At 45.9% G+C, this 27,253-nt stretch overlaps 1 protein-coding gene across 1 annotated transcript; it reads right to left on the bottom strand.

Moving 5' to 3' along the window:
* Window positions 1-505: 505 nt before the first annotated feature.
* Window positions 506-6,492, bottom strand: BSX (brain specific homeobox; the record flags this gene model as incomplete). Its single annotated transcript, XM_082200760.1, has 3 exons — window positions 6,175-6,492; window positions 2,386-2,582; window positions 506-790 (listed from the first exon to the last, which is right to left on the bottom strand). Exons 1-3 carry the CDS (start codon window positions 6,440-6,442, stop codon window positions 506-508), a joined length of 750 nt encoding a protein of 249 aa, XP_082056886.1. The 5' UTR covers window positions 6,443-6,492.
* Window positions 6,493-27,253: the final 20,761 nt, after the last annotated feature.

Raw genomic sequence — 27,253 nt, 5'->3', positions numbered from 1 at the left:
AGAGAAACTGCCATTCATTCCCCCGACTTCAATTTAATTTCTGCATTTACCGTAGGAATTGGGGGTGAGGGTGGGGGCGGGGGATGGAATCTACTCAGCCCCGCGTGCAAAAATACAGCTGTTTTAAAATGCCATGGTCCAAATCCCTCCTCCAGCTGAGATCACCTGCATGGATCTGATCCGGATTCTGAGCCTCGCTCAGTTTCCTCCGCCCTGTTCCCACAACCTTTGCCTAACTCGACGGGGCGGGAAAATGTTGGTGGAGATTCCCAGTCCTAAAAAGGAGCAGGGGGGAGGAGGATGGATGAATGGGTCAGAGGGGTTCTCTCACATCTGTCCGGGGTTTGGTCTTCTCGGATCAGAGTCTGGGGTCAGATCCATCGGCCACCTGTCCTCAAGTGGACCCAGGAGTCTTTTAGCAGCGGACCGCCCATCCCACTCCTCCCCGCGTCAGGCCAGTCCCACCCCAACCCATCTTGGCTGAGTCCCGGAGTCCGAGCTCGCCCTAGATGAGGTGCTGGGGACCGCACAGCTCCGCCCCTTCGATTATGTCCACCTCGTCCTCGGTCTCCTCTAGCAGGAAGGGCGGCGGGTGGCCGCCCTTGCGGGGCTCGGCCGAGGAGGAGGCCGAAGAAGCGCCGGGCGCCGTTTGGTCTGGCTGCGCCTGCTCCGGCTCGCTGCTGGCCCCCTGCTCCGCGCTGTCCTCCGCGCCGGGGGCCTTGGGGTCGTCCTGGCTCTTCCTCAGCTGCTTTTTGTGCTTCATCCGACGGTTCTGGAACCACGTTTTCACCTGCAAGGAGAAGCGGCGAGGTTGGCTCGGGCGCACGTCAGGAGGGAGAGATATTCGGAACTCCTTCCTCCCAAACGCCATCCCTGCGGAGTGGGTGGGATGGCACTGGAAAAGGGTGGAAGGGAGGGGACCGAATGGGAAAGGCACATTTGCCAAGTGGACAAACAAAAGTTCCCTTGTTTGAAAGAAAAGGAAAGCGGGGAAATGATGATCCGGATTCGGAACCGGTTTACATTTTCTAGGGCAAGTGGAAAGTCCGGGGAGGACTTGAAATGCCTCCGTGTGTCCACATCTGCATTGTGAACACGTTGGACAACTATTTAGGAGCCCAGTTTTCTTTGGGTTTCTTAGACTGTTTCACGGGGATCCTAGCGCACACCTGCCATTAAACACAGCATGTGGCCGCTCCAAGGTTCACGGAAGCTTGCAAAGTGTTCTGCCCATAACTCCCGAGAAGAAGCGGGCGCCTTAGAAAGGTGGGAAGCTGAGTTTGTGTAAGGGGGGGCTTGTTCAACACCCCGCAATGTCAGCTCATCCTTCTCTTACCCTTGCACACACAGACAGAGAGAGACATACACACGGGCGCAAGGGAAAGGAAACCTAAGGCTGCAATCCTACGTAGGCTTAATTTGCTAGTAAACCCTACTGGGATTCTTAAGGCTTACTTCCGAGTAAACATGCACAAGCTAGCTTCATTGCACGACTTTGTAGCAAAACTTCATCGGCTCATCTCCATGCCCCACTAGCTTCACCGTTGCCCTCCCATTATTGGCATGCAAACTGTAGGGTCCTCCGGGCAAGTCTTTTGAGCTTCTGTGTTAATTCTGGGTCACTTCACTTCACCACAGACTAAGCTCCATTTGCTCCTCGGAGTGGCAGATTTGAAAACCGACATCTCTCTGGTGAACTTATGGGAGGGCTGATTTATGATTTTAAATTCTGTCCCAATTGCATCATATTATTATTATTATTCCTGCATTGTAGGGGGTTGGACTAGATGACCCTCTGGATCCCTTCCAACTCTACAATATAATAATAATAATAATAATAATAATAATAATAATAATAATAATTCTACTACTACCACCACTACTACTATTTTACTGTTCTGGTTTTACTGAAATATCATAAACTGCCCCGTTACTCAAAGGACGAGAACTCAAATCAATTAAAAGTAATTCGACACGACCATTTTGCTTTACTGTTACTGTTTAAATTCGTTCTGTGCCGCCTGAATTCCTCCTTTCGCCTCCACCACACAGAAAGGCTCTCAACACACTGAGCCAGGACTTATGACAGCTGCAAGCAACATCCTGCGCATGTTTCCTGAGAAGTAAGCCCCCGTGTCCTCCATGGGACCGACTCTCGAGTAAGGCCGTAGGCAGGAGGACCGCAGCCTCGGTCACCCGGCATCCCAAGGCTCTCGAGGGAGGGAAGAAAACGTTCCGGGGCTCACTTCCCTTTAAGACAGCTGCTTTCTCCTCCCCCCCCCATTGGGGGCCGGGGTCTGGTCTTTTGTGGGGTGCCTGACTGCACCCAATCACCCACCCACCCACCGCGCTTCGTTCCTCCGCATTCTTCCAGCCCGGCCCTACCTGGGTCTCCGAGAGGCTGAGCGCTGTGGCCAGTTCGACGCGCTCAGGAGTGGAAAGGTAGCGCTGGATCTCGAAGCGCTTCTCCAGGCCGGAGAGCTGCGAGTCCGAGAAGACGGTGCGGGCCTTCCGACGGCGGCAGTGCTTGCCCGGCAGCTCGGCGTGCGGGTGAGGCTGGAAGAGAGCGGGCACCGGCATCCCTGCAAGGAAGACACGAGCGGATCCGTGGCGGGCCTGCCAGACGCCCCACCGACAACCCACAGCCCACCTTTAGGAGAGATCGATATATATAGATTCTTGCTTGGTGGGAGGGGGGAGATAAAGGTCCGTGGAGTCCCAGGCTAATGCCCTCTCAGAAGTCCAGGCACTGGGAGTGGAGGCGCCGTGGTCTCCGCCAAACAGAGATAGACTGCCCCTGCTCGCGGAAGCTCCATGTAGCCATCGCAGCGCCTATTCGCCGAGAGGCCTCAACAGTAAACCGACTGCAAACCACCGTGCGGCCTCCTTTATGTGAACGCAGCCGGGGATGGGGAAGCCGCGGCCACAAAGGTAGCATTGCAACCGCCAGAGTAGGGTTGTTGTTGTTGTTTTGCCATTCCCAACACCCAGCACCACCACACTGCCTCTTAGGAGTAGCACTGAGCTCCCGAATTCTATATTCCCCACTTAATCTATGGACAGGGGCTATTTACCTATTATTTCCCCTATTCACTAAACTTCGTTTTAATACGTGTCATTTCCTACCCAGTCCTGGGCCTCATCTCCCTCCCACCCCCGCGCTCCACTTTCTTTGAATTCAGATCATGAGGCAGCCACCCGAAAGGGTAGAAAATCCTCTGCCGTTTGGCCCGGGTTAATTAAAACGGATTAAACGCGAGGTCTGCTTTTCTGTTCCCAAACCCTTCTTTTACGCACGTGAGTGAGCACAGTTCAAAACTGGGGCGGGTTTCCAAGAGAAACAAACGGTGGTTGAAGAGCCTCGGAGCACCTCATTCCGTGGTCTGGAGTGCTTGGAGTGTGGACGCTGCGGGGCGCTTTTTCAAGGAACTGGGAGGTGGTTTGTTCTTAGCTCAGCACTTGAGCCAGTTCCTGCGTCCCGGTCCAAAATCTCCCCCGTCGATCATGACAGAAGTGGGACGTTCTCCTTCCTGCCCCCCCTTCCCCCAGTTCCCTGGAAGACACAAAGCTCCCCTCCCCTTTCTTCCAGGGTAAAGGAACGAACAGTCTCTGCTAAAAGTCTACCGACAAAACAGCTCAGTGTAGCGGTGGCTTCAGAGGCAGAGCTAAAAGACTACAACCTCACACATTTACACGCTTTCGTAGATTGAAGTCAATAGGACCGACTTCTGAGTGGACAAGCAGAAGGTTGCGTTAGAAGCAAATTGCGTGCGTGTCCCTGCGAGGATCCTGCCAGCAGTCCTAACCCTCACCCCGCAAGCTAGAATTTGAACTCAGGACTTCTTCGCTGTCAGCTACTACATCAGTTGGGCTGGGGGGGGGGAAGAGGATTTCAGGAGGACTTTTCTTTAGCCATGGCAGAGCTCCTGTGACTTTGCTGCGTAACAGGCAGAAAATCTGACGGTGAACCTTTCCGCACCCCCAACACAGCGGCGGGAAGAGCTTTTCCTGCTGAATTTCTGCCTTCCTAGAAAAATAAAGGGAGCCTGCAAGTCCGGAGGCCATTAAGGGCAGCATCAATCGCTTCCTCTGACATCTTTCATTGCTAAGGTTTCCTAGAGTTGATCTACCCTCCACCTAATCTCCCAAATGCAAATGTGACTCCAAATGGGTCATTAAGTATTTGTGACCAACTCCGCAGCTATTGCCCCTTTCCGCTTCCATCCTCGTTTTTCTCCTTTGTTTTCTGGCTTTTGAGACTCTGCAAAAGTTCGTCATTTAAAAAGAAACCCTCTGGGCGTACGACTGTAATTCCACGTCCCAGAGTGGATGCATTGCGGACGACTCTTTTTACCGGGTGTCAGTTCACCCTGGTGGCCGGCAAAACAGGGTTATTTCCCTATCATCTTGCTGAGTCCTAAGGAGGATTTTATTTGATCACCTATCAGGTGGATCTGCGGGTGGGAGCAGAATGTGGAAGAGCGACCTTCTGCACCCGCCAGCCTGACTTCACATCTGATCAGGAATGCCAGCTTGGCCGCGACCGTGGGTACCCGGGGTCGTCGGTGCCCTGCAGCGTGCATGGCCCTTGCGCCAAAATTTGTTGGTGCGCGGCCCCTTCATGGGGAATTTTATGGGTGCTCGGGCACCCAGGGCCGCAGGGAGTCGACACCTATGCATCTGATTACATTGCAGCCTTTAAAAACACGCGCTCACTGCGGCTCCTTATTTCTATATGCGATACTTTATACGGGTTACCTTCCCCGTTTTAAATCGTATAACCGTTAAGTGTCGTTTACATTCTGCATAGGCAAGCTGCAAGGTTCGTGTGTTTCCTTTCACGACTACTGTTTTCGTATTTCTAAGATGTTTTCCTTTATCGACTTAAAAAAATTTTTTTGTTTGATTTTGCATTTTCATGACTGGAAAAACGGGATTGAATAAAACCATCTCAAGGAAACATTCTTGTGCGCTTGGCAACTCTTGAAAAGCTTCCCAGTCTTTTGGGTTGCAATCCTGTGCTATTTGAAGCAACGTTCCCTTATATTACTTATAATTTCTAATTAAATAAATTTGAAGGAAAAAAAAATTAAGTTTTCGTCTGACATTTTGCCTTTTCTTCCCTTTCTTTTTCTATCCCTTTGTAAATATGTAAGTCTTCTACATTCTAAAAGGTAACGGGTTTATGCTTTTTTTTGTCAAAAAGACGGTTCCGTCTCTATTTTAAATCAATTAGCGTCCTGTTTTTAACAGATTCTAAATACTGGAGTCTAAATTGTGGGATGAATTCGGTTCGAAGATAAATCCAATATTCGTTTTCGTTTATAAACTGAGAATGATTCACGGTTAAATTATAATTTCAACCACTGGTCGCTCCACAAAATATTAATCTGTCTTCTCTTCCTCTTCAAGAGAAGCCCCTTTAAAAGCCTGAAGGAAGACAGCAACCGCGTGAGTTCATTTATTTATTTGTATTCAGTGAGAAAGAAGTTCCATACCGCGTTTTATTTTACAATTTCAGATTCAATCGTGACATTGCTGAAAAGTTATTAAGGTTTGGCTTGATTTATTTTTGAGCATCGGAAGTCAGAAACCTTGGAAGTTAGAGACCAAGAAGACTTTCCTTCCAAGGGCTTCCGATTCTTTTAAGGACGAACTGAAACTCTTATAGACCGAGGGATTTTCGTGCCCGCGACGCAAGCGGAGGATCTCTGTGTCAAGAGGCTGATTCCTAAACTTCCAGCGCCCTTTCCCCGCTTCTTTGATTAAACCTCTCCTCGCTTTCATCAAAGAGAGCAGGGACGGAAGATGCCCTCGCTGCTCTGAATTTTTTTAAAGCCTCAACCCACGTCTTGTCATTTTGTGCGTAAAGAAGAAAGTTTGGCAACCACCTGGATGAAATCGGATTTGGGGAGTTCTCGACTAAACCGTTCGCATCAGCAGCGCGGCTAGACTTGACTGGACAGCTTTGCCTTTTCTTGGACAGCAAAGCGGGCAGCTTCCTCTCCTTTTTAAAGCCTCCCCTCCCCGAAAAAAGCCCACCCACCAACAATAGCCAACCTGTGGCACCGGACACACACCGGCAAGAGTTTGGGTACCAGGCAACGCACACGACAGAGACTCGCGCGGTTCCTCAAGCCAAAGGCAGAGAGGCGACGGCGAAGGAGCGCTTACCCGAAGTGGTCAAGAAATAAGGGTGGTGATGATCCGGTTTATGGAGCGGGTGGTGCGGGTGAGGCGCCAGGATGGTCGGCGGGGGCATCAGGGGGTACCCATAGTCCAGCAGAGGGACCCGAGAGGCCAGGGGGCTGTGGAAGTGCTCGGGGGCCACTTCCCGAAGGGGCTTGGGCTTGTGGAGCAGGATGTCCTCGATGAAGAAGGAAGTTGGCCTGTGGGAAGACACCGAGTGGGCCACCGCGTGCGAGGTGAAATTGAGGTTCATCTCCCCGCTTCTGGAGACGCGGATCCGGGCTGGGGGGCGCTGAAGGAACTCCCTGGCTCTTGTCCTCTGTCTCTCCGGGTCTTTTTGTTGCTTTTGAAGCCAACCACGAGTAGGGTTCTCTCTCAGTCGCCCTCTTCTTCTTCTTCTTCCTCCTCCTCCCTTCACGGTTTGGAGGGAGCCAAGAGAGAAGAGCAAGGTGGATCCTTCAAGGGCTTTCGGAAGCTGGGGGTGGGGGGAAGGGAGAGGATTTGCGCCTTTGAGGGCCGCTCCGAAGGGGGATCTCCAGCGAACCAATCGCGGGTTAGCAGGGCGGAGGGAAAAACCGGCTTTGCCCGATGTCACCCACAGGAGTGGCGAATGTAGGCGACGGAGGGAGACGCTGTCCGTGGTGCTGAAAAGAGCGCAGGCGAAGCTGCTTGCGGGGCAATGAGCAGGAGCGCCAAGGGATGGCGTGGGAAGGGATTGGTGTCCACTTTGGGACAGGGGATACAGAGGGATAGGCCCCTCCTACCACCTGCGCCACCACACCTTCCCATGGAAAATGCAGGCACGGTGTACTTTCTAGACTGCCAGGAATGTTTTCTTCCTGGGTGCAACAAGAAGCCACAATTGGCCATAGCTGCCCCCTGCTGTGGCCACATCATGAGCACATGCACTGCAATCGAGGCATGTGTGATCATCATGCAAGACAACACATACTCTTTTTCTCAGACACAGAAGTACTTTCAGTGTCAAATTCAAAGTGGTTATTTGTGCATCCCTGGGTGACCGCGTGGCTCTGTGGTTTAGAGGGATGGCTTGGGAAAATAGGAGGTGGAATGATAGCTCAGCTGCAGAGCCTGAGGGGGGTGGCCCTACAATCTCCCAGTCTCGGTTCTCCATCTGTGAGAGCCAGAACCAACAAGTTGAAGACCGCAATATGCTTTGTACATTTTAAAAGTGAGCCTTGGAAAGTATGGCACGAAGCAGTATATAGATGCTTGAAACAAATAAAGTGTGGTAGAAATGATCAGAAATCACAACTGAGAGAATCCTTCTGTGTGAAAAAGAAGTGCAGGTTGTCTGAGATACAGTTGCATGTTTGCATTGGCACAGAGAGGGATTATATGATGGTTTAGGTTAGGACAATGTCCCAAGCCACTAACAGCCCAATCCTATGCACATTTGCCCATGAATGCAATAGGACTTGCTTCCTACTAAGGATGCTTAAGAAGTGTTGGTAGCAGCAGAAGAGACCTGTTTGGCCAAAGTCAAATATTCCTAAGGCCTAAAACTGTGATCCCATGCATAGTTCCTCAGGAGCAAACCTTGCTAAATCCAGTGGGGATCACTTCTGACTTCACTTACCCAGAATCAGGTTCTATGTTCCATTGGTTTCAACAGGAGTAACCTAACTGCACCTTAATCTCCCAGAAAAAAACAAGAAGTCATACAAGTGGTGATGTATCTAACAACAGAAATGTCCAAATGGCATCTGATGGAAACTGGAAATGAGTTTAAAGGAGTGGCTTTCAGCTAATGATGTTCAAACAGCCTTTGACTGCATGCACATTTAGGAGGTCTTTCAGTCTTAACTTTGTTTCTCCACTTTATTCTGCACTAGTCAGGGCTCATCTGGAACACTGTATCCAGTTCCAGGTTCCAAAATGTAGAAAAACTGAGAATGGGTCAAAGGAAAGCATCGAAAATGCTCAGGGATGTTGGGGATAGTGAGTGGGGAGGGAACCTAGAAGGAAAGGTTGAAGGAACTGGGTGTGTTTAGCAAAGAGAAGATGATATCATGTGGGGACATGACAGCACTCTCAGAACACCTGAAGGGCTGTCACACAGAAGAGGGCAAAGATTGATTCTCTGATGCCCTAGTGGGAAGGACTCGATCTATTGGGCTTAAGTTCTAAGTCAGTAAATTTTAAGAACATAAGAAGGACCTGCTGGATCAGGCCAATGGCACGTCTAGTTCAGCATCCTGTTCTCCTAGTGACCTAACAGATCTCTGCGGGAAGCCTGCAAGCAGGACATCATGAGCACAAGAGAGCACCCTCCTCTCCTGTGGTTTCCATTAACTGGTATTCCGAAGCATCTTGCCTGTGACGGTGGAGGTAGAACATAGCTATCAAGTTTAGAAGCCACTGACATAGCCCTATCTCCTCCATGATGGAACCGTAGTAGAATCTTCTTGATGGTAAGAAGAATTTGACAATTGACAATTGAATCAATTCCCTTGGAGGGGGGTGGGGCTGAGCTCTCCCTTGCATGGGCGTAGCCAGAATTTACGTTGGGGAGGTGGGACACCCACCTCTCATCATCCTGTCTGGCTCTGTCTACCAGATTCAGAATGAAATGTCTCAAGAACAGTTGTTTTTAATCACTTTCTTTTGACTCCAAGTCAAAATCTTCAGTTGTTTGAAAGCTAGGAAGATAATTTTTTTAAAAGCATCAGGGAGTACCTTTCATGTGGTTAACAAGTTTATTTTGCAAAATTATAAAGAACAACTTTTGCAAAATTATAAAGAACACACCTTTTCCCATCTTATTTTTTTTTAAAAAATCTAAGCTAAAACAAGTTTCCCTGGATTTGCTGGATGCACTTTTTTTCTGCATTCTCAATAAGCATAGTCCATTGATAGCTTTTGAGCATTTCAGTTTCAAATATTCTGATTATTTCTACTTTTAGTTAAATATGTTTTAGTTATTTGCTTGATTGTGGGGTCAGCTGCCCCCCTTGTGGCTACACCCATGCTCCCTTGCTGAAGGTTTTCAAGCAGAGACCTGACGGTCATATTTTGGAGATGCTTACTTGAGAGACTGCCTTGCCCCTTATAAACCCAATAGATCACTGTGGTCTGTGGGAGAGTTTCTCCTATGAGTTCCAAAGATCTAAGAAGTCCGCTCCACAGTCACTCAGAGCAGGGCTTTAAGGACGGCTGCCCCTGTTCTGTAGGAAACCATTTCTGTCAAGATCCGACAAGCTACCTACACTTTCTAGAAACAATTGAAGTTTTCTTTTTGTTCTGACAGGATTTCCCAGCTGGATAAATGGGTCTTTACCATGAGTACCCCCATGTTCACATTTTAGTCTTGTTTTAAATGTACCATAATTTTCCATGTATAAGATGCCCCCGTGTATTTTGGGGGACACAAATTCCCAAATTCCCTCCCTTCATTCACTATCTGTTTATAAGATGAGCCATATTTTTAAACATTATTTTTGAGTAAAAATAACCTGGTCTTATACATGGAAAAGTACGCTATTTGCTGTTTTTAACTGTTTTTAATTTTCTTGTGTATAAATCACCCTGAGATTGTGATTTAGAAGTCAGTCAGTCAGTCAATCAATCAATCAATCAATCAATCAGTGGTGATTCTGATAACCACCATAATTTAAATCTCTTTGCACAGCAGCTCTGTGAGGTAGACAAGACCAATATAATTTGCTTGGGGGCAGCATAACTAAGCAGGGAGGTAAACTTTGATGTCTACTCTGCTGTGCTCCATTAGTTCTACTGCCCTGATGTGTTCTAACAATGGTTGTGAGCAATAGGTGTTTTTTAAGCCAAAAATGTTCAGAGCAAAACAAGGAACTTGTAGCTGAAGCTTCCCTCCCCTCTTCTCCTTCCCCGCAAAGTTGAATTATTGCAGGGCCACCAATTTTTCCCCCATCACATATTTCTTTCTGACTTCTTCCTTCTGCCCCTCCCAGACATTATCCTGTTGGGATTTTCCTCCAGCTCATTTGCCTTCTAATCTTATGTCTCACCCCTTATTACCTTCCCCTGCTTTTCCTCGCCTCTCCCTCTGCTTGTTATGTTGTTTTTTTACCCCCTCCTTATCCGTAACATTCATTTCCCCAGAGTCAATTTGCTAAAATTAGGGTGATACACCACATCATAGCCGAGATAATTTCGGCTCGCATCTCAGAAAATTGCTCTAATTATTGATGTTAAATTCGGGGAAATTAAAAGAAGGCACTCCTCCTTCATCTCCTGATTTTAAGCTCTAATTTGTCAAAATCGAGTTGTCATCACAATTCCAGTCAGGGGCTGTTAATAGTCAAAATGTTTTAATAGAGCCAGAATTCTCGCAACCCATGCTATTAGATAATTAGGAGGGATGTTAGAAAGACAAGTGGTAATCCTTGGGCGCACAGACAGCAGCTCCATCTGATCTAGCAGGTAGAACAAATTAATTACCAGAATCAATTAGGCTGAAAAGTACAGTTCTCCAGGAAGTGTAAACCATGCCATACATATGGATGAGCTTGTAAATGGTAAATAAATGGCAAAACCCCGAAAATAATAGAAACGGCAATCATGATAGTTTAATGAACCTGCAACTCAGAGAACATGAGTTAATGTTACCCTAACTCCCACATGTTTGTCTGCTGGATAATGAAAATGGCCTCAGGAAGATAACGGCCACAGCATGTCTCGGTGTTCCAGAGATCACTTCATCACTCTGCTTTATTGGATTGTTAATGTTCCTTTTGCTGCAACGAAAACTAAAGAAAAACAAGAGGGCCCAGAAGCTTGTGCGGAAGTCAGTCTCCCCTGGTCCAACAAGTGAGAGCTGCTGTTTGTGGAAGATGATGCAGTAGAAAATCATCTGGTTTTGTGTGTCCTTCCTAGGATGCTCATCACAGCTCCACCGAACTGGCTAGGTGCATCTTTTCATTGTAGATGGGTTCACTGGTGGTTGGTGCCCATTGGAACAGGTAGAGCACAACCAGGGAGCCCAACAAGAGGGAGAGACAGAGCAGAGCTGACAAATTCCTGTTACACACCCACCCGCTCCCTGCTGAGTTCCACAAGAGGAAACACTTGAGGCCAAAGAGGAGGAACTTGTTAGGCTTGGCTACTCCTTGGACTGGTTGTAAGTCAGAAGACAGGCAGATGGGGGGTGGCTGAGGGCAGGCTGAGGTTGGTGGGGCAGTACCCCATTTGTCCTAATGGACTACCCTCCACTGAAAGGGGTTGCATATAGGTTTGTCTGCTGTTCAGCAGGGGAAGAAAACCCCACTGGGCATGCTCAAGTCATTTTGGAGGAAGGACTTGATATCTATCTGTAAAATAAATACAACAAAACACACCCTTTGGAGACACCTAAAGTAGCTCTTTTTGGATTTCAGCTCCAGAAGATATATTGATCCTAGTCTCCAGGCCAAGTGTGGGGGAACTTTGGTACACCAGATGCTTCTTAACTACAGCTCCCATCTTCCCCAGCCATTGGCCATGCTTGCTGGGGTTGATGGGGTTTCTGGTTCAGCAACATATGGAGGGTGAACAGTTCCCCTAGTCAAGGCATCCCCAAACTCAGCTTTGGGACTACAACTCCCATCATCCCTAGCTAACAGGACCAGTGGTCAGGGATGATGGGAATTGTAGTCACAAAACATCTGGACGGCCAGGTTTAGGGGTGCCTGCCCTAGTCAGACCTAGTTGTAATACTCCCCTTGGTTTTAATAGCAGTTGCCTCTTCCATGTTTATCATTGGGGCAATGGCTTCCTCTGTACACATATACAGACCTGGAACAATCTGTCCAGTTCTCAGACCACCTTTTGAGAAGGGTGTTTACAAACTGGAGCACGTACAGAGAACAGCCAGGCTGGTGAGGGGTCAGGAAACCAAGTCCCATGAAAAAGGATTGGGGGGGGGGTAAGTGTACATGTTTCACCTGGCAAAGAGAAGTTTAAGGGGAGACACGATGACAATCTTCAAGTATCTGAAGGGCTGACTAACAGAAAAGTGAGCAGACTTGTTCTCTGTTTCTCTAGAACTAATGAGCAGATATTGTGAGGAAGCAAATGTTGGCTAAACGATAAGAAGACCCTCCTAATGGTAACAGCTGTTTACATACATAGAAAGCTGCCTTAAACTGAGCCAGGCCATTGGTCCACTGTCTTCTGCATGGACTGGAAGGAGCTGTCCAGGATTTCAGGCAGGGTTTTCTTCCAGCCCTACTTGGAGATGATGAGGTTGGACCTTACCTGGAACCTTCTGAATGCAAAGCAGATGCTCTTCCACCCAATGGGGAAGCTCCAACCCTCCCTCACTGCTTGTCAGTGGAGCAGACTATGTCAGGAGATGAAGGACCTCCAATGGAGGCATTTCAGGAGACATTGGACAGCCATCTTTGACAGGTGTGGTGGTTGTACTGAGCAGAGGTTGAATGAGATGAATTCTTAAGGTTCCCTTCCTGCTCTGGTATTATATGACTCCATTTATCAGTGAGTTTTATGACTATGGGTGATATCTCCTCCTGAGATATAAGAACTCACTTTGACTTAATATTATTTAATCGAGCACAACACCTTGCAATTGGATACAATTACATTTAGTTAACCCTTCTTGGGAACAAAGAAGCTGACATAGATTTTTTTTTTGGGGGGGGTACATTTTACTGTCCTAAGGCAAATCCAATGCATCTTGGAGTAGTAAAATGTCCCAAATGACATGTGTGTTGTGTCCAAATAAGGCCACATATGTTTGCTTCTCTGATTCATTTTTTGTTTGTTTGACAAACCACATGGGATTTCCCCCCCACCCCAATATATTAACATTGATTGGGGCAAAAATCAATAGATTTCTTAGGGATTTTTGGTCACAGGTGCTTTAAGTGTACTGAAAGGAAATTATAAATGGTAAGTAGCTGAAATCTGGGGACATGGTTTAGTAGTGTGCAGGTGACAGTGTCCTAGACAGATTATGGGTTGTATCAAGTATAGAGTTAAGCTAACATCACTTAGCATCATACTTTCTCTGCTGGTGAAATGTTTTGTGCCAATCAAACATTATTATGCAAGCGATGAATAAGCAGGTTACTGGTAACTTGTTGTGCAATTGATTCTGCACACTGTAACAACAACAACAACAATTTATACCCTGCCCATCTGGCTGGGTTCCCCAGCCACTCTGGGCATCTCCCAAAAGAATATTAAAAACATGATAAAACAGAATGAAATATCAAACATTAAAACAGAGTTGCCTTCAGATGTCTTCTAAAAGTTAGATAGTTGTTTATTTCCTTGACATCTGATGCGAGAGCCTTCCACAGGGCTGGTGCCACTACTGAGAAGGCGCTCTGCCTGGTTCCCTGTAACCTCACTTCTCACAATGAGGGAACTGCCAGAAGGTCCTCAGAGGGGGACCTCAGTGTCCTGGCTGAACAATGGGAGTGGAGACGCTGTTGCACTGGATTCCACAAACTGCACATTAAAATCCACTCACCTACTAGTGAAAGAGTCGCTGCACTAGTGGACAGAGAGGACAGACAGAGAGGATACAGCCATACATTATGGGTCTACTTCTGAGCAAATTCTGCAGTGAAAAGTGCCACCGATAAACCAGACGCACAAACTATAATGGATAATGGTTATAAAAAAGACCCTGTATGAATCCCCCCTTATTTTTCAGAAAACAACAAACACCAGCAAACAACTTGGGTACCATCACAGTATCTAAGCCCATAAAATCCAAAAGCAAATACATTGCAGTACAATAGGATGAAGGCACCAATATTTTGAATATTACAAATGGTTAAGTATTTTATCCACCCAGCCATGCATAGAGAGTTGGTCTCATTTGGGGTGGAATTCTATAGGCACCTGTGCCCACATAACAAATAGGAGAGGAGTTCTTCCATGCTTTGCCCCTTCCTTGAAAAACTAGCTCCTCCATCACTTTAGGATTTGGGCTCAATGTGTTAGAAAGCCAACAGGCTAACAAGTGTTCTCTTAGGAGCAAACGGGGGAGGCAAATGAATTAATAGTGATGGAACAGGCTTACAAACCCAACTTATTAATGGAGCCAGCCATGGTAGGGAGAGAGAGCTAAGCGGCTTGCCTCCCCATTTCATCTAATGCAATTACTTCTCAGGGAGGGAGGGAGCTCCTCTTTTAGCTATCAGCGATATTTCTTTTTCAAAGAAGATTCGAAGATTAAAGAAATGGGACTTCAGCAAATCCTAGAGGGTTGCGGGAGAGAAGCTGGAGGGGAGCGGTGGGGGTGGGGCAGGAGAAAGCATGTACAGCAGAAGGACTAAGGTCAAAAGGAACAAGGCAGAGTGCTCAAAGATCAACCCCCTGTCCAGAAAAGGGGGAAAGGAAAGGAAGAGCTTCCTTTTTCGTAGCCTGGGAAGCAGAAAAGAGAAGGCACTGGGAGAACAGGAAAGAGCTTGTATCACAGGCCTGTTGATTTTTAAAGTAAGCCTTTGTAGCACTGTTGTGTCAATATCCCCCTCCCACCTGAGAATCACACTTTCCCTTTAAATAAGAATCATGTTTCTGGTCCTCCTTGTGAAGATTAGTTCAAGAAGACAACAATAATATGTGGGGAGATGCTCAGAACTTCTTTTTTCAGATTATAAAACACTCGCACACTGCTCTGTAGATCCTCCACCCAGGCAAGAAAGCAAGAGGTATCAGAGACTTCAAGGACACATTTCTCCCTGGCAAAAGCACTCAGTAAAGCAGGGGTGGAAGGGGGTGTGTCCTGGGCCAAGGGGGTGTGGCTAGTGTGGGGTGTGGCCAGGGAAGAATCCTAAGGGCCAAATAAGATCACCCAGACTTGAGGTTCTGTATGTTGTTGTTTAGTCGTTTAGTCGTGTCTGACTCTTCGTGATCCCATGGACCAGAGCATGCCAAGCACTCCTGTCTTCCACTGCCTCCCACAGTTTGGTCAGACTCATGTTTGTAGCTTCGAGAACACTGTCCAGCCATCTCGTCCTCTGTCGTCCCCTTCTCCTTGTGCCCTCCATCTTGCCCAACATCAGGGTCTTTTCCAGGAAGTCTTCTCTTCTCATGAGGTGGCCAAAGTATTGGAGCCTCAGCTTCAGGATCTGTCCTTCCAGTGAGCACTCAGGGCTGATTTCCTTCAGAATGGAGAGGTTTGATCTTCTTGCAGTCCATGGGACTCTCAGGAGTCTCCTCCAGCACCATAATTCAAAAGCATCAATTCTTCGGCGATCAGCCTTCTTTATGGTCCAGCTCTCACTTCCATACATCAGGTTCTGCATACCAGCCTTAAACCTGAGGTTCCCCACTCCTGTAATAAAGAAGCTGGGATTTTTCAAACTGAAGTGGTTCCTTAACCTTTTGCCACTCACAGAGCTCATTCTACCAGCTTGGCCAAAAGATCAGCTCCACCAGCCACCTCCTGCTTTTGAACTGTGACAGCTGGTTATTATAAAAACAGCCGTTCAAGAACCAATGCCTGAGTTTGTTTTTCCCCTCTTCCCTCCCTGTCTCTTTCCCCTTGCGTGTCATGGCCTTTTTTCTTTTTAAGTTTGTTAGCCTTTGGGAAGGAACTGCCTTGTTTTACTTGATTGCATGCCATGGGAGATTTTTTTAGCTGAAAAGTGGAGTACAAATGCTCTAAATCAGGCTTCCTCAAACTCTGCCCTCCAGATGTTTTTCGCCTACAATTCCCATGATCCCTAGCTAGCAGGACCGGGGTTCAGGGATGATGGGAACTGAAGTCTCAAAACATCTGGAGGGTTTGCCTATGCCTAGACTAGGACTGTTTGCCTAGTTTGCCTAGTTTGCCTATGCTTGGACTAGGATCTGGGAGATCAGGGTTCAAATCCCCACTGGGTCATGAAGCGCACTTTGAGCTGACCTCTTACTCTCAGCCTAACTTACCTCACAGGGTTGTTGTGGAGATATATTGAGGAGGTGGAGAACCACTGATACCACCTTGAGCTTCTTGGAATAAAAATTGGATATAAGTGGAATCAACAAGTCAATAAATAACTAAAAGTCAGGATCAGTGAAATAAGTGGTGGCACTTGCCTTTCCTGCTCAACTACACTAATTGTCCTTTGATTGCCATTGATGCCACTTGGCCAATCCTTAATTATACTTTTCCTTTCCTTGGAGGGGGGCTAACGCCCACATTATCAGGAATATTGTCTGCTGGTGCTTCACGGAAAATCAGATGGCGAGGAAGGCAGAGCTCTTTCAAGGCTTTCTAAGAAAGGGAACTGTGCATATCAAATGCTTGCTGTTGTGGCAAGATCACCTGGCCACACTCACTGTGTCACACGTGCCCCATTGTTCACCACAGACAGGATGCTGGTCGAGGCAGAATTGGGAAGCTCAGATGTTTCCCTGGAATCCTGTTTTTCAATTAAGTTTCTTCTTCACTTGGTCACATACTAATTATCCAGGAGCAACCATGGTATGCATGTGGGTCTCAGTTGTACCCTGGAGACCAATGTAATTATTAAACCAAACCCCATCTGTGTGTGCTGAGATCCTGGTTAATCCCCCTTTCTCTTATAGATCCATTCTATTGTTGCCATAGCCCATTAACTTGGTTAATTTTCCTTCATTCAGGTCATCTTGCCATCATCCCGCATCTTCATTCACATCTCGGGGCTTTTTGTTTGCACCCTCCCAGCTTCCATTCAGTGATGTACAGAATCATGTCATTGTTCGCAACTTCGGTAGCTGATTGCAACTCTTCTCCAGGTTTTCTCCAGCTTTTGTTCTCTGCCTTCATTCGGCATTGTGCCCTGCATCTGTGCTGTGATGGGTTACATGCTGGTGCAATGAAAGATATACATATTTTTTAAAGTCATTCATTGCAACTCCAAAGGTCTAAACCAGTGGATATCTACCTGCACTTTCTTTAGAATAGGGATGGGGAACATGTGGTCCTCCCAAAGCTTTTGGAGTACAATCTCTAACAATTGAACATGATGTCTGGGGCTGATGGGACCACAGGATCCTCATTCATACTTTAGAACAGGGGTGTCCAACAGGTCAATCGCAATCTACCTGTCGATCGCTGGATGTTCCTGGTTGATCTTCATCAATTGTGGGACGCTGATGCCCCCCCCCTTTGGCTGATCGTCTCTCAAAAATAAACTCAACAACTCTGGTCAATCCAATGGGTAGATCACTGTCAGTTTAATTATAGCGGGAGTAGATCACAGTCTCTTGGAAGCTGGACACCCCTGCTTTAGAATATATGATCTGGGACCAGAATACCTGAAAGATTTTTCCAGCCCATATATACCCAGTTGATCACTGTGCTCTGCAGGTGAGTTCCTCCTGCAGATGATGATGATGATGATGACTTTATCACCATCATCATTTTATTTATACCCAGCCACTCTGGGCTGCTCCCAACAGAAAACTAAAAACAGAATAAAACTTCAAACATTTAAAAAATTCCCTAACCAGGGCTGCCTTCAGATGTCTTCTAAAAGTCAGATAGTTGTTTATTTCCCTGACATCTAATGGGAGAGTGTTCCACAGGGCGGGTGCCACTACCAAGAAGGCCCTCTACCTAGTTCCCTGTAACTTCACTTCTCGAAGTGAGGGAACCGCTAGAAGGCCCTTGGCGCTGGACCTCAGTGTCCGGGCAGAACGATGGGGGTGGAGACACTCCTTCAGGTATACAGGACAGAGGCCGTTTAGGGCTTTAAAGGTCATCACCAACACTTTGAATTGTGCTCAGAAACGTACTGGGAGCCAATGTAGGTCTTTAAGGACCGGTGTAATATGGTGTTGGCGCCCACTCCCAGTCACCAGTCTGGCTGTCACATTCTGGATTAGTTGTAGTTTCCAGGTCACCTTCAAAGGTAGCCCCATGTAGAGCTCATTGCAGTAGTCCAAGTGGGAGATAACTAGAGCATGCACCACTTTGGTGAGACAGTCTGTGGGCAGGTAGCGTCTCAGCCTGTGTACCAGATGGAGCTACTGCCTTATCAGGACGTCTGTTATGCACAGTATAGGATTTGGGTCTTTAGTGTTGTGGCACCTGCCTTTTGGAATGCTCCCTCCCATTACATCTTAGACAGGTGTCTTTTCTTTTGACTCTTTGGTTTCTACTTTGGAAGGAATGTTTTCTGAGACCTTTTGTGGGTGCCATGAGAAGTACCAGATGGGCACATTGGCACCTGTGGGTGCTCTGTTGCTGACCTCTGCCTTAGAGACTGCTGTGGTCACTAACAACCCCTGGTCACTAACAACACCTCTAACCTCATTCACAGTTGCTAGCCACAGGGATCTTCTCTCTGCCTTCCAGCTGCACACTCTGACAGCACTCGATAGCCCCCTAGTGTCCCATGTCGCTCTTCCAGGCCTCATGCACACCATATGTTTAAAGCACAATGACACCGCTTCAAAGAGAGTTTTTAGGAGACCCTGTTTCCTCCCCTCCAAGAGCGGTTTAACAATCAATCCTTCATCATGAGGAACTCTGAAAATGGGAGCTCTTGAAGGGGAATTGGGGTCTCCTAGCAACTTTCAGCACCCTTAATAAACTACAGCTCCCAGAATTCTTTGGGGGAAGCCATGACTATTAAAGTAATAGCATGGTGCTTTAAATGAGCCAAAATGAGGAATTTGGGGTATAGGGGCTATATTAGAGGGTGACCTTGGAAGTTTGAACCTGAAGTCTTTTGCACTGACTCCAGATCTCCTCACCCATTATTAAAACCAAGTTTTATTTATCTTACAGAGCTGCAAAGCACAGGACCTGTGAGGTACTAAACACCCACTGTTCTAATTTGCTCAGAGACCCAACTATGCATTTATTAGCATATGCAAATGCTATGCAAATTTGTGCTGTGGTCTTGAGCCTCAAGTCCTTAAGGAACTGAACATTAGCCCAGGTTTTGATAAGATGTCCGTTTCTTGGGAAGGAGTGTCTGACGTTTTGTCTGTGCCAGAGTCATTGACCCTCCATTTTCTAATCTCTGCCTGGGTGACCCTAAGTCAGTAACTATCCCTCAGTTTAGCCTACCTTACAGGATTGTTGTCAATATAAAATGGAGACTAAATTAAGTGATTCATTCAACAGTTCATCATAAAGAGATCTAACAATAAGATACCAGGAGCAGAAAAAAGAGCGAAAGGTTAAATAATGCAACCACAAGATACTTTATATACCTTCAAGCCAGCATTACCTAGCAGTCCTCTGTGACTGCAGTGGAGCTGGCCATGGTACTGACCCAGGGCATAGTAGACAGACTCCCCCCAACCCAACAACTAGAATCCAAACATCTGAACCCCCTGAGGAACTACAGTACTGCAGCTTCCGCAGAGAGTCCTGTGATCTCCTGTCTGTGCTCATCAAAGATGCCAGTGAACCCATCTGGAAACACCAGGAGGGTGATAAGGTGCAAGTGACCAGGAGAGATTGCTCCCTTTTTAAAAAGTTCTCTGCACCTCAAAGGTGGATAGATGGAAGGAGAATCTGATAGGCTCAGCTGGATTTTGGAACTTGCTGGAGCAAGATCTTAGCCTTTGGGTCTCTGCTTGGTCCTATATGACTGGTCCACGGCAACTCCACCACAACCCAGATTGGGTGGGATGCTTCATGTGGGATGTAACATCACTGAAACAGTCAAATACAACATTTCCTGTTTGCCCAGAGTGGACACGCAGGGGAATGTTGCTCCAGCCAGGAGGCCTTCCTGTCACACCTGGTCTGGAGCATCCTCCCACTTTGTGTGACCAGGTAGATGGGCGTGACCCTAGCAGACCCTATAAAGGGGCTAGTTAGGCAGCCATCTTCCTCTCTTTTGCTGTCTGTTGGCTCTCAGCCAGCAGCACATGGGCTCATCCCTCACAGAGGATGAACCCACACTTTTCTCTGTAACTGTAACTACAAGCTAAAGCCTGCCTTCAGGAGCATACTGTGAACTGAATGTAAGTAAAACTTATCATTCCTTTTAAAAGAAGACTGTTGTGTCATTATTGTTTTCAAGAGGGAACTAAAGGGGATTTACCAGGAACAATTCAATCTGGACAAGCCAGACTAGACTGCTTAATTGACATGATTCTAACGAATCCATCCACTAGCTTCCAACAATGTACAAGGGAATGTGCTTTGCTACTACCTCATTAGCGTGAGTGAGGAAGGATAATATTTAATCAATATATCTTTCTCCTACTATCCTCAACACTCCCACACTTCAGAGACCAAATATGATATTGGACAATGGCACACTGTTTGGGGGGAGACTTGCCAATTCACCACATCAGATAGTTTAAGTAGTACTGCTTTAGAAGTTGGACTAGGACCTGGGAGACCAAGGTCCAAATTCCCACTTGCCAGGAAGTTTGCTGGGCGATGCTTGGGCCAGTCATAGTCTTACAGCCTGACCTACCTCACAGGGTTGTTGTGAGGATGAAAGGGAGGGGAGAACCATGCACACCATCCTGAGGTCCTTAGAGAAAGGTGAGGTTGAAATGTAATAATAAACAAAACAAAACTTTAAAAATCTTCCCTTACCAGTTCCACTTGTGGTCAGGACATGACATCAGAAGCTCTAGAAGTGCATTATAAGCCAATTGATTCCTTTCTAATCCTCAATGCAAAGAGTGGGGGACAAAAATCATTTCTTTTCTTTCTGACATTTTTCTGTATCAGAGCATTGCCAAATCTTTAATCTACTTTGCACAACAAGTTCCTCTGCACTTCCCTCAAGTGATTAGCCATATTGGACCTGGCTATCTTCATAGGTTGCTGCTGGGGACTGCAATGCCTTTCAGGCTTAGAAACCCAGTAAGTACCGTATTTCTCGCTCTATAAGATGCACCAGGCCACAAGACGCACCTAGTTTTTGGAGGAGGAAAGCAAGAAAAAAAAATATTCTGAATTTCAGAAGCCAGAACAGCAAGAGGGATCGCTGCGCAGTGAAAGCAGCAATCCCTCTTGCTGTTCTGGCTTCTGGGATAGCTGCGCAGCCTGCATTCGCTTCATAAGACGCACACACATTTCCCCTTACTTTTTAGGAGGGAAAAAGTGAGTCTTATAGAGCAAAAAATATGGTAATTAATAAGCCTCTGTGAATCTAGCAGACATTTTACATTCACATGTTGCAGGTTGGGGGAACATTCCCAAGGCATTTCAGCCATATCCACAACATGTAATGTGCAAATGTAACTCACATAAAACACATTTCCTAATCATTCCAATTCACTTCTTCAGGCACTCATTATGAGCATCGCATGAGCACTCAGAGCACTCATGAGGTTCTAGTTTGTGTGCAGAAGCAAACTCAGGCTTAGTAATATGCAATGTGTGAAAGAGCGATCGCTTTCAACCTTCGTGTCAACACAATAATTCAGGTCTTCTTACATTTCCACATATCTTCCCCCGTCACTGCTGCTCAATTTGTACTCTGAGTAAAAGAAACATTAGACGTTGTCCACAAACAGGGTGATGTAATAAATCAATGCACTCAAGATCTCAAAATGCTTTTCAAATGAGAGGAAGAAATTGAATTATCCTCCTCCCTCATATAATGGAAGAAATGAAAGCACACAGAGAGTTCAAGTGGTTTGACCAAGTTCACCAACAGCCAAGTATTTGCTCTATTACTGAAGTTTCTGGGTGTGATGTTAGAACTAGAGAGGACATGCTCTCTCTTCTCCATCCACTGCCCAAACAACACCAAAAAGGTCCAGTTTCTTTTAAAATATAAGAAAAAATCCACAATCCCATCTCCTGCTAAAAAAATGGATTCAGAATGTTATCTCTGAATGACTTAAATTCCAAGTATTTTGATGAGTGGAAGAACAAAACAGTTACCCATATAGTGGTACCTCGGGTTACATACGCTTCAGGTTACAGACTTTGCTAACCCAGAAATAGTACCTTGGGTTAAGAACTTTGCTTCAGGATGAGAACAGAAATTGTGCTCCAGCGGCGTGGCAGCAGCAGGAGGCCCCATTAGCTAAAGTGGTGCTTCAGGTTAAGAACAGTTTCAGGATAAGAATGGACCTCCGGAATGAATTAAGTACTTAACCTGAGGTACCACTGTAATTCTATGCACACATTAGATATCCGTGCACAGTTATATCAAAGTTGGGACAGACTATCCCTTCTGTCACATTTACCCTGGGTTGCAGATATGCAACAGATAAGCCAATGGAACATCTGAAAGCCAGGGTGGTGTAATGGTTAGTGTTTTGGACTAAGACCTGGGAGACCAGGGTTCAGCTCCCCACACAGCCATGAATCTCCCTGGGTGACCCTGGGCCAGCCACAGTCTCTCAGTCCAACCTACCTCACAGGGTTGTTGTGAGGATAAAATGGGGAGGAAGAGAAGCACATAAGCCATGTTGAGCTCCTTGGAGGAAATGCAGTTTTAAAAACCCCCAAAAAGGTAAAGGGACCCCTGACCATTAGGTCCAGTCGCGGACGACTCTGGGGTTGTGGCGCTCATCTCGCTTTACTTGCTGAGGGAGCCAGCGTTTGTCAGCAGACAGCCTCCGGGTCATGTGGCCAGCATGACTAAGCTGCTTCTGGCGAACCAGAGCAGCGCACAGAAATGCTATTTACCTTCCCACCAGAGTGGTACCTATTTATCTAAATGGTACTAAAAGGCTATACAGCAAACAAACCCAAATAAATAAGGAACAATGATGGGGTGAATGTGGAAGTCTTTTGACATGAGATTAGCAAAAGAAACTGTAAGGTGTATATATTAAGTCTGTGAAAATGAATAAATAAAAACCCATAAACAACTGCTTCATCCTGCCTACTCAACTGGCATGGGCTGAACTGTGGACTAAGACTGTGCCATTAGCATCTTTTCCCACATAGGAGACTTTCAAAAAACAGTTTATTCTATGGCATGATGGCTGGCTGTTCAAGACAGAGGAGGCAGAACTCCTACTGGGCATGCCCAGACCCTTTGGATCATGGCTCTCCTCTCCTTTATGTGGTTTTTCAAGGGCATTAAACTGTTTTGCAATCTATCCATCATAATGCACAGTCACAAAGAACTGGCCAAGGCTTTATGCAATTTTAACCAATTTATTCCCCACCAAAATGGGAAAGGGATGCTCTTTTATCAGCAAACAAACAATTAAAGCTCACTTTGGTATCTGGTTTTCTCCATCTAGGCTGCACCAAGGCTACTTTTAAAAAGAAAAAGAGTGAGCTTTATTTTGAGGATCAAAGCAAAATATAGGTTCCATTAGCTGGACTTTTCTGTACCATGACCTTCAGAATGAAATGGGGGGGGGCAGGCTACAGGAGGCATGTATTTTAGAAAGATCTAAGTAACCTGCATTACCCACATGGCTTTTTCTTTTTGTTTTTGTTTCAGATTGCTTCTTGACTGTTTCAACTTGCTCCATATCTGGGCACTCAGTTTTAAGCACTCCAGAAGTGGATGACAGGTCTTCGGGGTGGAAAGGCAGGTTTCTCCTCTGCATCAGGTAAATGGATCTTCAAATGCTGCTTTTAAACTGGAGATTACATTTGGCAAATGCCATTTTGTACATTTCCAAAGAGGAGGTACTCCAGATGGGGAGGAAGGCGGGAATATTACCTTGCATGACATTTAAAAAAATGGCCTCTGATCTAAGCCAATATCACTTCAGCATACTCCATATGTTAAACTGAGAGACTCTCTCTGCCCAAGTCTCAGCAAACAATGAGACTGAAGCGTTTTTTTAAGAGAGTTGTAAAAGAAAAGGGGGAGGGAACTGTTGCTCGTCTTGATTTGGGGCAGTGACCCATGTTTGACCCAGGAGATGCATCACTAAAGCAGCCACAGGTGGGAATTCACACCTTGAATAGGGAAGTGTCTTTGAGTTAACACTTTCCCCTCCAGATTGAAATGGCATCCTCTCAAAGGTTCTACTTAATGCCAGGGTCAGGTCGAGAAAGTGGACCCCCCCAAAAAAAAACCTAATGGTTCTCCTCTGACACCAGCTGATCAACCCCCAGCTGAAAGCTGCCTTATTGGTCAGGTCATTGGTCCTAGTTCAGTGTCATCTACCCTGACTGGCAGTGGGTCTCTAAGGAGTCAGGCTGCGGTCTCATCCAGTCCTAACTGAAGATGCCAGGGGTTGAATCACGAGCCTTCTGCAAGCAAGGAACATGCTCTACCACTGAACTATGGTCCTTCTATAGTTATTCACGGGACATTGGAAGTTGCCATATAATGAGTCAGATCATTTGACTCAATGTAGTTTTCCTACCCTCTGAAGGGTAGCCTAAAAACTCTATTGGAATACTAAATTAAAGGCCCTTTTACTGCTTGTATGTCAAATGCACAGACTGTTTCGCTAGAGGTGTGCCACTTGTTCAAGTAAGTCGGTTCAGCCCTGTAACTAAACAAAGATGGGTGATTGATTGATCGATTGGCTGAGCGAGTGTAAAAAGTAGAACCTGCGAAACATGTGTACCAAAGGATTTTTCACACAAAACTGATCTTGGATTTAATTCACACACTGGAACACGTTTCCCCTACCAGGTTGAACATACAGGCCCAACTTGCCTGGATTTTATTTTTCTGCACGCGCACCTCCCAAAAACACAGCTCTGATTTAGAAATGCATATCGTATCGTCTCCAAATGAGCTTTGCCCATGTGCTCTTCAATAACTCCCCCCCCCTCCTTCCCAACCCGCACATTAAATTCATTTAGCCTAGTGCATTTTAATAGTCATTATTCATCTATTACCTTAATGAGCGTGTGGTGAAAGCATATTGCAGGGGTTGCTTCGACAAAAGAATACTAAATGTTACTGTGGCTCTTCAACTGCGCCCCCCACCCCAGCTCCCCGCCGGCTTCCAAATCAAGCAAGCAAACACAGAGGGGAAAGTGTGTGTGTGTGTGTGTGTGTGTGTGTGTGTGTGTGTGGAGAGAGAGAGAGAGAGAGAGAGAGAGAGAGAGAGAGAGAGAGAAGGAGGGAGAGAGAAAAGCAGCCAGCCCCAGAGGCGGATAAGGGCTTTATTTCGTGTGACAACACTACATTAAGAATAAAACCTTCCACTTAAACACTTAAATGAAAGCATCGAGAAACTAATTTATCATTTGTAGCCCCATGATTTAAGTAGGAGCAGCTTTAATTTCTTTCCCATTTCCCTCATATTCAGTGTCAGCCCACATTAGATTTCTCTGGCTCCAATCACAACACTTAAAGGCGCTTCCATTTTCCTTCTGATTAAATAATTGAAATTCCTCTCACTGCCTGCACTTTGCTGGCGCACAAATTTTGTGTAAAGATAAATACTCCTTCCCTTCCCCCTCCCTGCTTTCCACTTTCCTTCCATCTCCTCCCCCCACCCCCACCCCCGGCAACACACACTTTACCCATGTCTCTTTTTGGCTTAATCTTAAAAGCAGGCAAGGTTTCGCTTATTGATGGCCCATAAAATGGATCAGTACGCCATTCGCCTATTTCATGGAATAATGCGGCTCCCATTAAGTGATTGTTTGGGGGAATTAAGGGCGACCATCTTTTCTAATTTAGCTGTTGTGATTGGAAAGTGCAGGGGGGGGCGATCGCTGTGACTATCTAATGCAGTAGACAAGAGAGGACGCCTGAGTTTACTTACGCGCTGTTCAGCCCTTCCTTGCATCTGTCCATTAAGGCCCACAGCCTTCGTTCTGTTTTTATTTATTTCATATTTAAGTATTTATTCCAATCAGGGTAACAACTTTTTAATAACACCTTCAAATAACTGACCTCTGGCAGAATGAAAAGACCCTTTTGAGTGCATCAAAACAAAACGTCAATATGCATTTCCAGTAATGGACTGTGGAACACAAATGTTTCCTTCTAGCGTTAAGAGTTGCATGTGGCACTTTCTTCAGACACTTTTCAATCTACTCTGCTTCACCCACAACATACATATCAGACTTAAAGGCTCTTCTGAGAGGACCTTGTTCCCTCCCCAGTAGTCCTCACCCTGGTGGGCAGTTCATTTTTCTGTTTAAACCCAAACCCACAAATCAATTGTGTTGATATTTATGGTCTCACTGAAGTCTATTATTATTATTCACCATTTCTACAGCACTTTTAACCATATTGTCCTTCCAAGTCTTATCTTGTTTCATCTTCCCAGTATACCTGAAGGAGCGTCTCCAGGGAATCTATTCAAAGACAATTATGAAAAATGCTGGGCTGAAGTGAAAAAAGATTTAGAAATTTGGTCAAATTTGAAGCTTTCACTGCTAGGCCGTATTGCTGCGATAAAAATGAATGTATTGCCTAGAATGTTGTTTCTGTTTCAAACATTGCAAATTTTGGACAAAATGGATTGCTTCAAGAAGTGGCAGAGAGATATCTCTAGGTTTGTCTGGCAGGGCAAGAAGCCTAGAATAAAATTTAAAATACTAACTGACGCAAAGGAAAGAGGTGGATTTGCCCTGCCAGACCTTAAATTTTATTATGAATCAGCAGCTTTTTGCTGGCTGAAAGAATGGCTGCTTCTTGAAAACACAGACATTTTGGATTTAGAAGGTTTTAATAATGTATTTGGATGGCATGCATATTTGTGGTATGATAAGGTCAAAGCACACAAAGCATTTAAAAATCATATTGTCAGGAAAGCATTGTTTAATGTCTGGATAAGATATAAGGATCTATTGGAAAACAAAACCCCAAGGTGGCTGTCACCGATGGAAGTGAAAGCTCAGAAAAAGCTCAATATGGAGGCCAAATGGCCGAAATATTGGGAAATTCTGGAACAAGAGGGAGATAGACTGAAAATGCAGAGTTTTGAGAAACTAAAAAATAAAGCGCGAGACTGGCTTCATTATTATCAGATAATGGAGGCATACAATTTGGACAAGAAAATTGGCTTCCAGGTGGAAAAATCAAAATTAGAAACAGAACTGCTAGAACCCAAAACTAAGATTTTGTCAAAGATGTATAACTTGCTGTTGAAATGGAATACTCAGGATGAAACGGTGAAATCTGCTATGATTAAATGGGCACAAGATGTTGGACATAACATAATGATGGCTGACTGGGAACAGTTATGGACCACAGGTATGAAGTTTACGGCATGTAATGCCTTAAGAGAGAATATTATGAAATTGATATACAGG

This window comes from Podarcis vaucheri, assembly GCF_965113315.1.
Source record: "Podarcis vaucheri genome assembly, chromosome: 15".
Lineage (NCBI taxonomy): Eukaryota > Metazoa > Chordata > Lepidosauria > Squamata > Lacertidae > Podarcis > Podarcis vaucheri.
This window is presented reverse-complemented; position numbering and strand designations above follow the sequence as displayed.